The sequence below is a fragment of the Pongo abelii genome, chromosome 3 (assembly GCF_028885655.2).
Source record: "Pongo abelii isolate AG06213 chromosome 3, NHGRI_mPonAbe1-v2.0_pri, whole genome shotgun sequence".
Classification (NCBI taxonomy): Eukaryota; Metazoa; Chordata; class Mammalia; order Primates; family Hominidae; genus Pongo; species Pongo abelii.
In genome coordinates, this window is record NC_071988.2 from 41,503,431 (window position 1) to 41,519,785 (window position 16,355).

The 16,355-nt window shown below is 45.5% G+C and overlaps 1 protein-coding gene across 2 annotated transcripts in view; it reads right to left on the reverse strand.

Annotated features, from left to right (window-relative positions):
- BEND4 (BEN domain containing 4) overlaps positions 1 to 4,241 on the reverse strand; it is a 45,104-nt gene extending 40,863 nt beyond the window's left edge. For both annotated transcript variants that reach the window (XM_002814701.5, XM_024245686.3), the window contains exon 1: positions 3,659 to 4,241. In XM_002814701.5, coding sequence (XP_002814747.3) covers positions 3,659 to 4,154 — 496 coding nt within the window. In that variant the 5' untranslated portion in view covers positions 4,155 to 4,241. The remainder of the gene's footprint in view (positions 1 to 3,658) is intronic.
- Positions 4,242 to 16,355: the final 12,114 nt, after the last annotated feature.

Genomic DNA, 16,355 nt, shown 5'->3' on the forward strand with positions numbered 1-16,355 from the left:
TTTGATTTTAGCCCAGCAAAGGGTGAAATATATTAATATTAAAAATGCAGAAGCAGAAATTTTTTTTAGTGACCTACTATCATGTATTCATATATTCTAGCTACCCAAGGATTTCTAACTAGTTCAAAATAGATGATTTCCTTAAAACATTAACTTATTTTTAAGAGAGGACTTCATGGCATAGAAAATAGAACTTAGAAAATGAAAGCATCTTTGGAAGCACCACCCTTGTCTTAAATCAATGAACTATGTCTTTTTTAAAAAATGCCATCCAATTTTTTTCATAATGGCAAACATCAACACAGCAAAACAGGATGCAATTTTTCTAAATAAATAAATCAATGATGTGTCAAAAATTAACAGATGAGTTAATATACTCGGTGCTATCAAAACCAGATGGTGCTTCCTAATATTCATCCTGCTCAGTCAATCCCTGAATATTTTCTGGACCATCGGTATATAAAATAGGATGCTGCTATTTGTGATGGCAAACAAAAGCAATCATGCCTGCCAAGCACATACTATAACAGGCAGCATTTCAGCTCTGCTAGACAGAAAGTAATTAGAATGCTTTTAATGTCCAAAAGAATGATGCTGATAGGCTGCCACAGATGTGTAGATTTATGAATATTTATATGGTGGTTTATAGCTGACACTTTTATCAGTTGAAGAAGATAAAATATCTGCCTGACTCAAAAGCTTGACAGTCAGGTTAATAAAATCTCATTAAAGAGAATGACCTATGCAATTATATAGGATTTATTGTAATTCATTTTTGATTGTACTCTGCTTAAAGATGCAATTTCCCATTTACTGATGCCGAATTCAGGCTGCATATCCAGATCTACGTGGGTTTTAACTCTAAGCCTCCCACAGAGGAAAAAGATGCTTTTAAAACCATGGTGTATTACCCCTTTTAAGGAAAATTATACTCTTCATGAGATTTTATAAGAATGTTGAAAAAATCTATTTTTAATCACATATTTCTCTTCTTAGTTATGGCCCTTAATGGCAAATAAGATTCACTTCAACCCTTTCATCTTTTCACTGCATTTACTCTGGACACTCAGTTATGTCTCTTTTTCTGTCCTTGACTCATTTCATAACATGAATATTTTGACTATTTTCAGTTTACTAGGTAGCCTGAGACACTGCAATTACACTTTTGCGAGGGTGCAACAGGCAAAGCGCCACTCCCACCTCCCACCCCACCTAGCATGCTTAAATGGCCATGGGTCTGTGCACACATGCTCATTGGTTCAAAGTGGAACGACTAGTTTCTCAAAGAACCAATCAGCTCTTCAGGTGGCTGTTCCTCTGATGGCCACTCACATCACTGTGCCTGTTAAGAGATGGCTTTGTCCATCAGTGATTAATATTATGACCACAATTCATGATGTCTAGTTCTATGGCTTTTTTCCCCCCAGACTATTTTCCTCACTGCATGGAAGAAGCCTACCATCCAATTCCCATCTTTCCAACAAGCACGAGGGATCCAGCCCTTGGTGCTATCAAGCTTACCCCTCTCTATGACCTCCCTTTAAAACAACAAAAGCAGCCGTGAGAATAAAAGGAAATATAGAAAAATTCGAAGGGCATCAAAAAAGCCCCTCTTCACTCCTTTAGATTTAGTGATGTTATAATTTCCATCTGGGAACAGAGACAAAATAAACAGGACATTAGAAGGAACACTGAAAGAGAACATTTAGAACAAGGTGAGAAAAGGAATGAAAAAAAAAAAACTCCACATGAATGAAGGACAGCAAGGAAACTGCCAGGGTAGAAGTAACCAAGGAAAGAACAGCAAGTGACTGGTGCAGAAAAAAAGAAGCAATACAGGAAATATATAGCCGGCTAAAACTATGGATGAAAATGGAAATGAGACGGGGGTAAATTATAGTGTATAACAAGAAGTAAAATATGGAAAGACAGTCAACAAAGGCTGGAAGGAGAAGCAAGAGGAGATCAAAGACTGACCCGGGCAGATAAAGAGGGGAAAACCTCAATGAAAATGATGGAACTGAGGCTACGCAAAAGAGTAAAAGCAAAACACAGAAAATGGGAAAAGGACCCAAATTGCTGGCAAACAACATAAAAATACAGGATGATAAAGCTGAGCCTAGAAATAAATATATGCCTGAACAAGTAGTAGTTTAGGAGAAAATAAGATCCCAAGCCAGAAAGAAAAAAAATGAACCTCCTTAAGAAGGGGGGAAAAAGAAAAAAGTAAGGAGGAAAATCAAGTGAGCCAACTGCCTAACAAAGAATATAAAAACACAATGGAATATTGAGGCAAGAGCAACTGAAAAAAAACACCCCACAAACAATAAGGAAGTCCACCTAAGAACCCCACTGAAAGCAATCAAACATCTTCAAATCAGTGAGAGATAAGGCAGATCAAGTCTTCACTATAACCTGTAATTAGGTTTTCTTTTCCAAAACCAATCCTTCATGTGTCAAAATATTGACAAACAACAGAATTATTAGTGGAGGCATCTATAACTCATTTAGACACAACACTCTTCTATTTTCCACAGGGGAAAAAATAAGTCTCAGATTCACTGACATGCAGGATTTGGGGGGCTTCAAAGTGCTATAAAAGGCCTTGGCAAGAACTTTTAGTTCTAATGAGTGGATAAACGTGGCTGCACCCACTGGGAGCTGGTAGAGAGGTCCGTTGGGCGCAGGCCTCAGGCTGTGGCCTCGCAACCAGCCCATCTCGCTCCCTGCAGGCAGGCAGTGGGCTGCTTTGCCCCGGCAGCGCCCGCAGACTCGAGATAAAGGAGAGGAGTCGCGGACCCCAGAGTGGGCGCTTCCCACGAGGCGTTTCTGTAAGGCTCGGGCCGAGATGCTCTGGAGGGGCAGGACCCCGAGACGCGGCAGCGTCCCACGGACGGGGACGAGGGGATGGTGGGGACGACGACGTGGGCAGTGAGAGCCGAGTGCCTGCGGCTCCCGGAGCAGGAAGGAGGGGCGGCATGGTTCCCCGCGCCCGAAATCCACGGCGTGGCGGACGCGGAGGAGCCCCGAGTCTCACAACCAAGGGGTAGGAGGGATAAGGGACAGAGCGAGACAGAGCGCCCCCGAGAAACACAGGCGCACAGAAAAAGACAGAAGGAAAAACGGAGCTGAGAGCCAGCCAGCATGGACTACGACAGCACGAGAGTGCATCAAAGAGGTGGCGAAGAAAGCACCAGAAAGCAAAGATGTGGACAGAAGAAGAAACAAATGGAGGAAGAAGGCGAAAGAGAAAAACCAGACGGAAAAAGTGAAGCAGTACGAGGGCGTCCCAGCGGGGCGGCCCGAGAAACTCCAGCTTCTTCCCGAGCGGCCGCCGCTATCCCCCGCGGGGCGTCTGGCCCCACTCCGGCCCACGCCCGAGCGATCCCGGCCGCCGACCACCACAGCCGTCCTTCCCGGCGCGGGATCCAAGCCGCGGAGCCACCTGTTAGGCGCGCGCCGTCGGAAGCCCAGGCGCGGCGGCGCTGGAGAATCCTCCCGAAGTTTCAGGGCGCGCGGGGAGGCCCCAGATTGCGCCCCGACGTCCCGACTCGGCCCAGCACGGGAGAGTGTCGGCGGCCCCCCGCTTCTCCTTCCCAGGTCCCCTCCCGCTGCCCCCGGCCGTGGCGGGAAGGAAAGTTGTGCGGAGAGTTGGTACCTGCGCTGAGCTCCAGGCTGGCGCTGTCGCTACCCGTGCCGCCGGTGCCGGCGGCCGCCGCCGCGCCTGGGCCATACCTGACGACAGCGGCGAACGAAGACGACGAGGAGGCGGCGGGGGACGCGGGCGGCGGCTGCGCCGGAGTCCTCAAGTGGCCCTGGGATGTGGCGGGCGTGCAGGACGGCGACGACGACGAAGCGGTGGCGGCGGCCCGGCCGGGCCCGGGGGGGTAGGAGCTCTGCGCCTGGAACTGCTGCGGCGGCGGCTCGCTGCTGCTGATGGAGACGGCGGCGTGCGGCGCGAAGGGCGGCGGGGGCGGCGGGGGCGGCGGGGGCGCCCGCACGTGCGGCAGCTCCACCAGGGTGGGTCGCTCGTAGCGCTTGGCCAGCGCCGGTCTCTTGCTGGGGAACGTCTTGAGGACGCTGTAGGGGCTGCGCTGCTTGTAGATTTTGGGGACGCTGGGCCCCTCCTCTGCCGGCTGCATCTCTTCCTCCATCCGGCGCCTCGGGGCCGGTCCCCCGGAGCACGTCCCCTCCCCGCCGGGCGCCGGGCTCCGAGGGTGCCTCCGCCGCCTGCCCGCCGGCTCTGCCCTGGTGCGCGCGTGTGGGAGGGTGTGTGTCTGTACCGTGGCCGCCGCCGCCACCGCCGCCTGTCGCTGAGGCTGGCATCGCCGAGCCCCCGCGCGGGGGGCTGCCGCCCGAGCTCGTGATTGACAGGCCGCCTCGCCAATGCCTGGAGGGAGAAAGGAGGTAAAGAGCAAGTGTTTAGGGTAATATCTGCTAATGATAATGGGGGCGGGGCGGGGCCTGGCGCCGCAGCCGCCCGCGGGGTCTGCCTGTCGGCTCCGCGCCTCCGACGGGGAGGGGGGGGGGGAAGGGGGAAAGCGAGGACCTGGAGGGCGCCCGGGAACTGGTGAAGAAGGTGGGGATCCGGGATCTGGGTACGGCGAGACTTTAGAGACCCAGATGTGGACTCGAGGCTTCTGCGGCTGCGGTCGGGGTCCGGCTTCCGAAACGAGCTCCTGGCGCCCCCTTCATGACCCCAAACTCTCAGGGTTGCACAGAGGAGGGGCTAGTCGTTGGGGCGGGGTCGTCAGAGTACGTATGTATATTACCGCAAGTTCTTCTACCAATCGGGAATTGCTCTCCAATCCTTCTGAAAAGAACATCTTGAAGATCTTGGTCCCGGTGGTCGCGCGGTGTTTACGGGGCTTTGGGGTCCTGCTTTTCCCGAGCCTCGCGGCCTCTGAGCTCATGCGGAACATAAAAGCGCGCAGGGCGTAGAACTTTTTCACGTTTTCATTTGTTTCCCCTAGGGGCACCGAGAACGTGCATGACATCATCATTTCCCACCATTATAAAGATGAGAAAACCGAGGCTCTGAGAGGTTGAAGGGAATTGCCCAAAGTCAGACACTCGGGAGTGTGTGGCTGTGTTGCACTGATGCATCCGGGTTATTTGAAGTCAACTCCTCACTTCCCATAGCCAGTAGACTGTGCAATTGAGTGGGGAAATAACCTGTTACCTCCCTTTGAGGTGATGATTACTTTCAACAGTGTCATTTTTAATATATGTATATGTACTTGCAAGACCAGGGTAACCCGAGAACTCACTCCTTGCATTGTCTTACTCACTGCAACTGGCGCCATCCGGCGAGAGTCTGGGAGGGTGCCCAATTTCAGTAGCCGTTTGAATGAGAGATCTCAGTGGTTGGGAGGAAGATCCTCCATGGGGTGCAGATGTCCTGGTCTCTCCCAGCCACTTTTTGGGGCAGAGGGTACATTGCTCCGTATCTCAAACCACCCCTCCTCTAGGCCAACCAGCATACCCTGCCCCAGGTTTGCTTTTCAGCCTTCCTTTTTCATTCTCCAGGTCAGAGTTCTGGATGCTCCTTGATGTAGGACCCTCATCTCTGCACTCTGAAGTTTGTTTCCTTTTCAGAGCCTTTCTTTTATTCTTAGGAAGGTGACCCATTTTCTTCTGGGGGTTCACATCTTTTGGCCTCTCTTTCTTTCCCTGGTCTCCTTCCCTTTGGAAGCTTTTTCTATCTGCCTTGCTGGTTCAGCTTCTGTATTATTCCCCCCTAGATTGTCTCCCTCTCTCCTCCAGCTTGCTCAGATGGTGCTGTGCCCCCCCCCCATCCATTTATTAGAGATGAAATAAATAATGCCATAAATATAAGTATTTGGGAGTCCAGGAACTGTCAGGGCTGATTAGGGCATAGAGGACATTTTCTTTCTCATTATGCAAAAGCATTTCATGGGGAAATAAAAGAGGTTTCATTGTAACTCATGCATGTCATATTTCAAGGAATTCAAGATATTAATCATATTTAACATTATTTGCAATGTTTCTCCCTGGCTTCTGAAAACTGCTAAATGAGGACACGTGGATCACTAGGAAAAGGAGACAAGCATGAGAGGGACAGTTAAGAAATAATGAAATGCTGGTGAAAGACAGAGAAAGAGAATGAGATGCCAGGGAGATGTTTCTTAGGCACATAAGTGAGAAATGGGGGAGCTACTTCTGAGACGTGAGACAGCTGAAATTGAATGATATACTGGGGGAAATAAATGATAACAAAGCTCCCCACACTTTCCTTTCTATAAAGCAGTTCTGAATTTTGCATTGAAATGTTTTCCTCCCACTTTACTCCCAGATAATTTGCCAATAAGTCCTGGCTTTTGAAAAGAAATTGGGGTTGTGGCAGTGTGGGGAGTTTAGAGGAGAGAAATCTTTTAGTTCTTCTGAAGAAGTAATTTCCTGTACCTGGGGGCTTTCTCTTCTATGTAGTTTTAAATGTATATCCTTCTCACCACTTAAACACCTTAAGAGACTGGGAACAATACTTCTATTGTATATTTTCTATTGAAAAGGATATGCTGTCCTTTACATCAAAAAGTGATCAGTTCTATAAAACTGAAATAATCAAATTAGTCATTTAGCTTTTAAAAGTGGGGGGAGGGGGGAGGGGAAGGTGGCCAGAGGAAAAATATTTGAAAGTTTTAAATGATCAGCTTTCAGATTTTCATGTGGGCAGTCACCTATGTCTGCGTCCTGGGTTCATAGAAAAATGAAGTACTTAAGGATCACTCTTTAAAAAATAAAATGAGCATTTACTCTTAAGTGTGGAGTTGAAGGCAATTTTAAAATTATAACTGACCACTAATCCCTGCCTGAGATTGTATTTAACTGAGTATTGAACATAGATGTAATGTATTTAAGTGTTCATAAAATTACTGGTAGCACTCTGTGAGCATCTTGCTCTAAATTGTGGCCTAAATTATCAGATAGTGACTTTGCTGATATCTTCTCTTGGGGGTCTCATAGGAGCTGTTAGAATAGTAATTACACCCATGCTTTAAATCTTTTTAGATATTTACTCTTATCTCACAAAAAAAAAAAAAAAAGAGAGAGAGAGTGAGAGTGAACTTTTAAAAGCCAAGTGGCTATTTATGGACAGGGTAATTTTTTGATTGGCAGCATGTCAATTCCTTGAGCCATCCAGAATATAGCTTTTAAATAATAGCTCAGCCATGGGAAATGCTTTTTATTGCACCAATTTCAATGATATTTAATGAGCTTCTGATTGACTGTTTGATCTCCCAATGTTTTGTGCTACTTTTAATTCATTTCGTATAATAGAAAAAAAAAGTAATTGGAATAAAATTTTGTGACAAGATAATGACCTTCCACTTTGAAATTAAATGTCTGATTAGCTTCAACATTTTAATGCCAAGATGATATTGCAGCAGGAACAGGAGTATGCATACTATCATTTCGTACAAAATGACTGAGGAATACTCCTTTGCTTTTCCCATTGCAAAGCAAAAAAGGTGTGGTGGCCATATAATCGTAGGTACATAGGACTAGAAGGGACCTATGCAGTCTTTTATTCTTGTGACTGAGCCTCTGCCCATAGTTTTCGATGGCCCTGGCAAGTGGTTGTGCAAACCATGTTTAAATGCCTCCACTGATGGGGATCTTGCTACCTTCAGGGACCTTATTCCCCCAGGTATTTATTCCACAAATATTTATTGAGTGTCTACCATGTGCTAGGTACCTTTCTAAGCACTGGGGGATATAATGCTAACACAGATCACAAGGTCCTACTATTATGGATTTGCGGGGAGCAGGTAAACAAATAAACTAGTAACTAACTGAAAAATATTATTTCAAATAGAAGTAACTATGATGAGGAACAGGCGCAGTGGTTCATGCTGGTAATCTCAGCACTTTGGGAGGCTGAATGGGGAGGATCACTTGAGCCCAAGAGTTTGAGACCAGCCTGAACAACATAGTGAGATCCCGTCTCTACAAAAAAGTAATAATAACTGAGCATGGTGTTGTGCATCTGTGGTTCTAGCTGCTTGGGAGGCTAAGGCAGGAGGATCACTTGAGCCCAGGAGTCCAAGGCTGTAGTGAACTGTGATTGTGCCATTGTACTCCAACCTGGAGGACAGAGCCAGGCCCATCTCTAAACCAACTATGATGAAAAACCAGGGTGGGAGACTGGGCGCAGTGGCTCATGCCTGTAATCCCAGCACTTTGGAAGGCCGAGGAGGGAGAATTGCTTGCATCCAGGAGTTTGAGACCAGCCTGGGCAGCATAGTCACACCCTATCTCTACAGAAAATAAAAAATTAGCCAGGTATGGTGGCTAATAGCACCTGTAGTCTCAGCTCCTCAGGAGGCTGAGGCCGGAAGATCACTTGAGCCTAAGAGGTTGAGGCTGCGGTGAGCCAAGATTGTGCCACGGCACTCAGCCTGGGCAACAGAGTGAGACCCTTTCTCAAAAAAAAAAAAAAAAAATAGGGTGAGGCTGTTACTTTTGATAGAGTGTGACTGAGAGGATCTCTCTGAGGTGGAACAATAGAGCTGAGAGTTCACTCATGAGAAAAAGCCACCAATGAGAAGAGCAGTCCAGGCTAAGGGACAATAGGTGCAAGAGCCATAAGATGGGAATAAGCTTGATGTTCTGAGGGAGCTGAAAGAGGGGAAGCCATGGTAATTGCCCTGGCAAGGGGCAGAGCAAGGAGGAGAGGAGAGAGGCGGGCTGGGTCCAGGCTGTGCAGGTCCTTGTACATCATGGGACACTTGGGGGACTTATTCTAAAAGCAGTGGGAAGTCTTGGAGGTAGTTACGCAGAGGTAATGACATGACCAGATTTATGTTCTTAAAAAATGATGTTTTCAGAAAAGGTAAAATCATGACTCTCACACAGACATAAAAATAAGCACGTGTTAAAGATTGTATTAAACATAATTATTTAGGGCCCTTACAGTGTTCAAAGGGAAGCACAGATCGGTATGGAGTAAAGGAATGTTGAATTGAATGTGTAAATGGTTTTTCCATGGAGGTGTGCAGGTGGAGGAAAGGGAACCTATACCACATGGGACAGTTTGCATGTCTGTCAGTTACCTAAACTTGCAGAGTTTAGAACTTGTAAAAATAGTTCAAAAACAATGAAAGAGTAGAATCAGATAACTGAGAAAGGTGTGTTGTTGCTTGTAGGCAGTTCATAGTTTTCCATTGAAACACAATTTATTTTCTACAGTGCTTTCTTTAAAACAACTTTCTATTTTGAAGTAAGTACAGATTCACAGGAAGTTGCAGAGAGGTCCCAGGTACCCTTCTTCCATATCCTCCGATGGGTGCATCTTATGTCACTAGAGTTATGTGAATGGAATCATGCAATATGTGATCCTTTGAAACTTTTCACTTAATTGAATGCCCTTGAGATCCACCTGTGTTGTTGTGTGCATCGGTAGTTTGTTCCTTTTGATTGCTGAGTAGATTCCATGGTATGGATGTACCACAGGCTCTTTAACCATTCATCTATTGGAAGACATTTTGGTTGCTTTCAGTGTTGAACTGTTAACAACTATTGCTGCTCTGAACAAACACAGGTTTTTATGTGGACATGAGTTTTATTTTGGGGGGAATAAATGTCTGGGAGTGGATTGCTGGGTCATTTCATAGTATTTTAAAAGATTCATTCTGCTTTGTGGACAATGAACTTTAGAGGATCAGATTGGCAGCAGGGAGACAATTTATTTTCAAAACAGCGGCTGAGTGATCCTTCTAAAATATAATCATGTGGGCCGGGCGTGGTGGCTCACGCCTGTAATCCCAGCACTTTGGGAGGCTGAGGTGGGCAGGTCATGAGGTCAGGAGTTCAAGACCAGCCTGACCAATATGGTGAAACCCCATCTCTACTAAAAATACAAAAATTAGCCGGGTGTGGTGGCATGCACCTGTGGTCCCAGCTGCTCGGCAGGCTGAGGCAGAAGAATCGCTGGAACCCGGGAGGCGGAGCTTGCAGTGAGCCGAGATCACGCCATTGCACTCCAGCCTGGGCGACTGAGCAAGATTCCGTCTCAAAAATAAAAAATTAAAAAAAAATAATTTTATATATATATATATATATATATATATGATGTGGTCTCCACTCTGCCTTCTCTTGTCTTCCTCCTTAAAGTAAAATGCAGAGTCCTTAAAATTGACAGCTTAAGGCCTCTCATGATCTGTCGCTACCCTTTGCCTCTGGGACCTCATTTCTTGTACTCCTGTTATGGTGGTGGGGGTGGGTGGGTCCTTGCTCCCAGAGCTCCCAAGATGGTGGCGGGCCGCTTCCAAGATGGCGGCGGGCCATTTCCAAGATGGTGGCAAGCCTTGTGTTCTCTGACCTGGGGTTCTTGGCCTCATGGATTCCAAGGAATGGAATCTTGGGCCATGTGGTGAGTGTTACAGCTCTATTAGAAGCTGTGGGTCACAGAAGAGAACTGTGGAACCCAGTGACTAGTGTTCAGCTCGATTAGGACGAACCTGGGCACTTAACCATGCAGGAACAATGGCAAGCCTTTAGCCTGATCGGGAGTGGCAATGGGCACCTCGCTGGATCAGGAGCACAGCAGACACCCTGCCAGATCCAGAGGGATGGAAGTCAGCGGCAGGTCTGCGACGGCGGCAAACAGCAGTGGTGGACAGCGAGCGAAAGCTCAGCTCGAGCTGTAACAAACATGGACCAGAAGACAGTGCAGTTGCAAGATTTAATAGAGTGAAAACAGAGCTCCCATACAAAGGGAGGGGACCCAAAGAGGGTAGCCGTTGCCAGCTCGAATGCCTGGGTTTATATCCTGATAGTTGTCCCTCCAGCTGTGCTCTCAGGCAATAGATGATTGGCTATTTCTTTACCTCCTATTTTTGCCTAATTAGCATTTTAGTGAGCTCTCTTTACTATCCGATTGGTCGGGTGTCAGCTAAGTTGCAAGCCCTGTGTTTAAAGGTGGAAGTGGTCACCTTCCCAGCTAGGCTTAGGGATTCTTAGTCGGCCTAGGAAATCCAGCTAGTCCTGTCTCTCACTCCTTCCCTCCCTCACTCCTCTCCAGGCCTACTGGTCTTGAACAGGCTAAAAATGTCCTGTGTCATGCAGGTTTCTTGCTGTCACTACTCCTTCTGCTTGAAATACTATTTCCCCAGATACCTGTATAGCTCTCGCCCTCATCTCCTTTGGATCTTTGCTCTTGTATCCCTTTCTCAGTGAGGCCTGCACTGATCACCTATTTACAGCTGACTTACCTGCCCCTCCCTGCCCCCCCCATATCCTTTTCCTGTCTGGCACCTATCACCATCTGTCATGCTGTATATTTACTTATTTATTATTTGCTTCCATTGACTAGAATGCAAACTCCCTCAGGGCAGAGATTTTATCTGTTTTGTTCTCTACAGAGTCCACAGCATCTAAAATAATGCTTAGCACATAAAAGAGGCTCAATAAATATTTGCTGACTGAGTGACATGATGAAGCCCTGGCAGCAGTCTAAATGAGAGCCAAGACTGCTTGGACCAGTGTAGCGGCAGTGACGATGGAAGGAAGTGGGCAGATCCGGAATGCATTTAAGAAGCAACCTGTTCTGCTTTATATAGCTCTCAACAGTGGAAATTTTTTCCTTGTGTTGAACACAAATTTACTTCTTTGCTTCTCAGAACTGTTGGCCCTTGTGGCTATTCAGAGGAAGCTTAATCCCCTCCATCCTCTCTTTGGAATGAAATCTACAACAGTTTTATCTTTCCTTCTGGGTTGGGAAAATCTCTAACTGCATTTTTCTTCTGCTCTCACACCACAACACTCATCAACATAGAAGACTTCTGTGACCAAACATGGGGTTTTCTCCACCACCAAGCACCGGACACCAGCTGGTGCCACTTCAGTTCTGACACCATCTACCTGGAGATAGCATCAGATCACACAGGATGAAGGCTCAGTCCCCAAGACTGCCCCCTCCACAGACACCAGTCGCAAGTCCGGGCCTCCGGAACTTCAGACCTACTGGCTTCACATTGGGGTTCCTATGACCCCCTCTTTGGGTTCAATTAATTTGCTGGAGCAGCTCACAGAACTCAGGGGAACAGTTACTTACCTTTGCCAGTTTACTATAAAGGATATTCCAAAAGGTATAGGTGAAGAAACGTGTAGGGTGAGATATGAGGGAAGAGGCTCAGGGCTTCCATGCCCTGCCTGGGCATGCCACCCTCCAGGAACCTCCACGTGCTCAGCTATCCAGAAGACTTTGGAACCCAGTTCCTTTGGGTTTTTATAGAAGCTTCATGATGTCAGCATTCCTTCTCCCAGTGTATAGAGTGGGGCCCTCTCTGGCAAGGGTATTAAGACTCACAGTCCTGCTTCTCAGAATAGGAGATTTGAAAAAACAAAAAAAGACCCACAGTCAGAAAGGTGGGGGGAAGATTAAAGTTCAGCCTTGGGGCAGGTGAGAAGAGGGGCAGGGCAGAGTTTGCGTTTCCTGAGGCCTGCCCCTGAGCCCTAACATACTCAACATTGTAACAAAAGATTGTAACAAGGGCTATGAGAGTTATGAGCCAGGAACAGTGGATGAAAACCAATATATATCATAACACTACACCTTTCTATGATGGTTTCTAAGACGTTTTTGGAATTCTTTTAAAAAGTAGAAGAGGACAGTCATCTTTGATCTAATTACTATTTTTTTTCCACTAATAGAATCCTAGAATCATTAGGACTCTTTTAGTAGCAAGTGACAGAAGTCCACTCAAATGGACTTAAGCAAACATGTTTATAGCTTGAATAATGCAGAGCTATATCTGCAGGCATGGGTGCTCACATGGTGTTAGTAATCTACCCCTGTCCATTCTTGCCTCCAGTTTTCTTTGTGTTGATTCATTCTCTGGCAGGTCTTTCCTTTACAGTGTCTATCTGGCCACCAGCAGTTGTCAACTGTGTGCAAGAGATTATCTCTTTCCCATCAGCTCCAGAATTGACTATTGGCTAATTGGATCTTGGTAATGGATTAGTTTATTTGTCCGTTGACCCTTCCAATATTATGACGTTGTGGCTATTTCTCTTCAGAGAACTGAAGAAATTTCCCCAAATCACCAAGCAAATTATTGAAGAAGTTAGCCCAATATTCTTCTCTTTATCAGTGTAGCAAATGTACCTTGTCAAATTTCGTAAATTTAACCTTTTATTCTCTATTCTTCACTTTCTTCCAACTCCTAAAGAAACATTCCTCCCAAAGAGCTGAAAGCACCGTGGACATAAGTATGAGCTTAAGATATTTAATTTTATTTTTTTATTTCATTATTATTATCATTATTATTGGAGACAGGGTTTCGCTCTGTCACCCAGGCTGGAGTGCAGTGGTGCAAACCTGGCTCACTGAAGCCTTGACCTCCTGGGCTCAGGCAGTCCTCCTGCTTCAGCCTTACGTATAGCTGGGATCACAGGTTTGAGCCACCATGCTCAGCTTTTTTTTTTTTTTTTTTTGAGAGATAGGGTCTCACTTCATTGCCCAGCGTGGTCTTGAACTCCTGGGCTCAAGTGATCTTCCTGCTGTGGCCTCCCAAAGTGCTGGGATTACAGGCATGAGCCACTGCACCCAGCCACTTGAGATATTTAAGAGAATAAAATTGGATACTAAAGCCAGGAAGAAAAAAGGAGAAAAGAGTTAGGAAGAGAAAGTTGAGAAGATACGATAACAGCAAGTCAAACTGTTGGGGATTTAATTCCTAAGAAGAGTTTGCAGTCTTTTCCAGCAAGATCCATTTCCATCCTGGCCACTCTTAACTTTCTCTGGGTACTGTGCTACAATAGGAAATGATTGGTTCATAATGGTAATTGGTGTTTAAGTCAAGGTTTTATTCCATACCATCACAGGAGGGCCATTTCCATAGAGAAGCTTCTGAAATGAGCCACTGAAATATAATCTTAAATATTGGCAACTTGAGGTTTTGTAACATCACACATTATACACTTTGTTAGAATTTTTATAAATTAATGCATGCCATTTGCCCCCACCCAAGAAAGCAACTGGATTTGTCTGGTGTTCTGGTTGCCTGGAGTATTTTATGGTTTACTAACAAAGCTTCTGTAAGCACTAGTTTTTGGAAACCAATAGAAATATGATTTCACTTCTAAAATTGTGATAAGTGTCTAACTGACTTATATAAGAAATGTCCAGGCAGCGCTGGACTTTTTGGATGTTTTCTAGGCTAGGAAAGAACAAGGACTTTTATTTTTTTTAACCTCTTCTTTGGTCTCCAAAGAGTAGCTGGTAACAGACTTTATATATTGCATGAAGACCAACAGTGATCCTTTAACTTACTGATTTCAGGTAATTCAAACTTGTGGGTCTTTCTCCCCACCACTCAGCATCAAAAGTGAATGACTACAAAGTCACAGATTTTTCTTTTCCATAAGGGAAAAGAAAAGGCTGCGATATCACAAACGGAATGGCTTACCCAGAAATTTATTGTCTCAGAGTTCTAGAGGCTACAAATCCAAGATCCAACCAAGATTCAATCAAATGGTGTCAGCAGGATTGGTTCCTTCCGAGGGCCATGAGAAAGAATCCATTCCATGACTCTTTCTTACCCTCTGGTGTTGGTTGGCTAGCAATCTCTGATGTTCCTCAGTTTGTAGAAATACCACCTCAATCTCCATCTTCATCTTCCATGACATTCTCCCTATGTGCCTGTCTCTGTCCAAATTTCTGTTGTTTCAGCCACCCAGTTTGTGGTATTTCTTTTTTTTTTTTTTTTTAGATGGAGTTTCACTCTTGCTGCCGAGGCTGGAGTGCAGTGGTGTGATCTCAGCTCACTGCAACCTCCACCTCCTGGGTTCAAGTGATTCTTCTGCCTCAGCCTCCCGAGTAGCTGGGATTACAAGTGCCCGCCACCACGCCTGGCTAATTTTTGTATTTTTAGTAGAGATGGGGTTTCACCATGTTGGCCAGGCTGGCCTCGAACTCCTGACCTCAGGTGACCCACCTGCCTCGGCCTCCCAAAGTGCTGGTATTGTAGCACTTTTGGCATGAGCCACCATGCCCGGTGTGGTACTTATTGCAGCATTAGCAAACTAATACATATACATGGTACTTATTGCAGCATTAGCAAACTAATACATATACATGGTACTTATTGCAGCATTAGCAAACTAATACATATACATGGTACTTATTGCAGCATTAGCAAGCTAATACATATACCATATACGTAGGTGTATGGTATATATACATATATGATAATCATGTACCGTATATAGGTTATATGATAATCTCTGTTTATCAGAATGAGTTAAGCCAAAAAGGTCAAGTATTTGATTTTTTTGCAAGTCTATCAGAACTTGTATGATTTCATACATATTGACAGAAGACTTAAATATACACAACAGATATGTACACTTGGGCATGAACAGTGGATTCTTAGGAGACCGCAGAACAAAGGGCCAATGTGTGGCTATTAAGAACAGGGTCTGCGCTTTGGGAGGCTGAGGTGGGCCGATTGCTTGAGCTCAGGAGTTCAGCTAGCCTGGGCAACATGGCGAAACACTGCCTCTACAAAAAATAAAAAAAAGTTAGCTGGGCATGGTGACATGCACCTGTGGTCCTGGCTACTCGCAGGCTGAGATGGGAGGATCACTTGAGCCCAGGAGTTTGAGGCTACAGTGACGCGTGATCGCGCCACTGCACACCAGCCTGGGAAACAGTGAGACCCTGTCTCAGAAAAAAAAAAAACAGGGTCCCTTGCTCATTTCCATCACATCTCTGGAAATGTCCAATATGCTTTAATGAATTCAAGCACATCCCAGGAAATGGTGAATAACAGTTCCATAGGGCTAATGCCTCCAGGCTTTTTCTGACACTGCCACCAAAAGCATGGACAGAGAACAAGTTACTCTAGTTGAATCACTCATAAAAATTATTAAAGACACATACAAACATATTTTTAGTCAGCCAATCTTAACCTCGGCTGACTGAACCTTGGCCAGAAGAATTTTGAAAAATACTGATACTTGGGCCCCTCTCTTGAGCAATTAACACAGAATTTCTGAGGTGAGACCTTGATATTGGTGATTCAAACATATCTTCAGGTGATTTTAATATACAACTATCTTGAAAACTATTGCTTGAAGCACTGGCAATGTCACTAGAATAAACACATCATGGTATGAAGGTTACCACGTGGAAAACAAGTACACATTGGGATGCCTGAGCATTTTGCTATTTATGAGCAAACTGAGTATCTTCCTGTCTCCCCAAAGACAAAGTAAGTTAATGCAGTTAGAAAGCAATCACATCTGCTTGAAGTCTGGGCTAAGTGGGAAGTGAAAACGAAAAAAATGGATTTAATGTGAAGAGGACTGAGGCTAGCAAGATGACA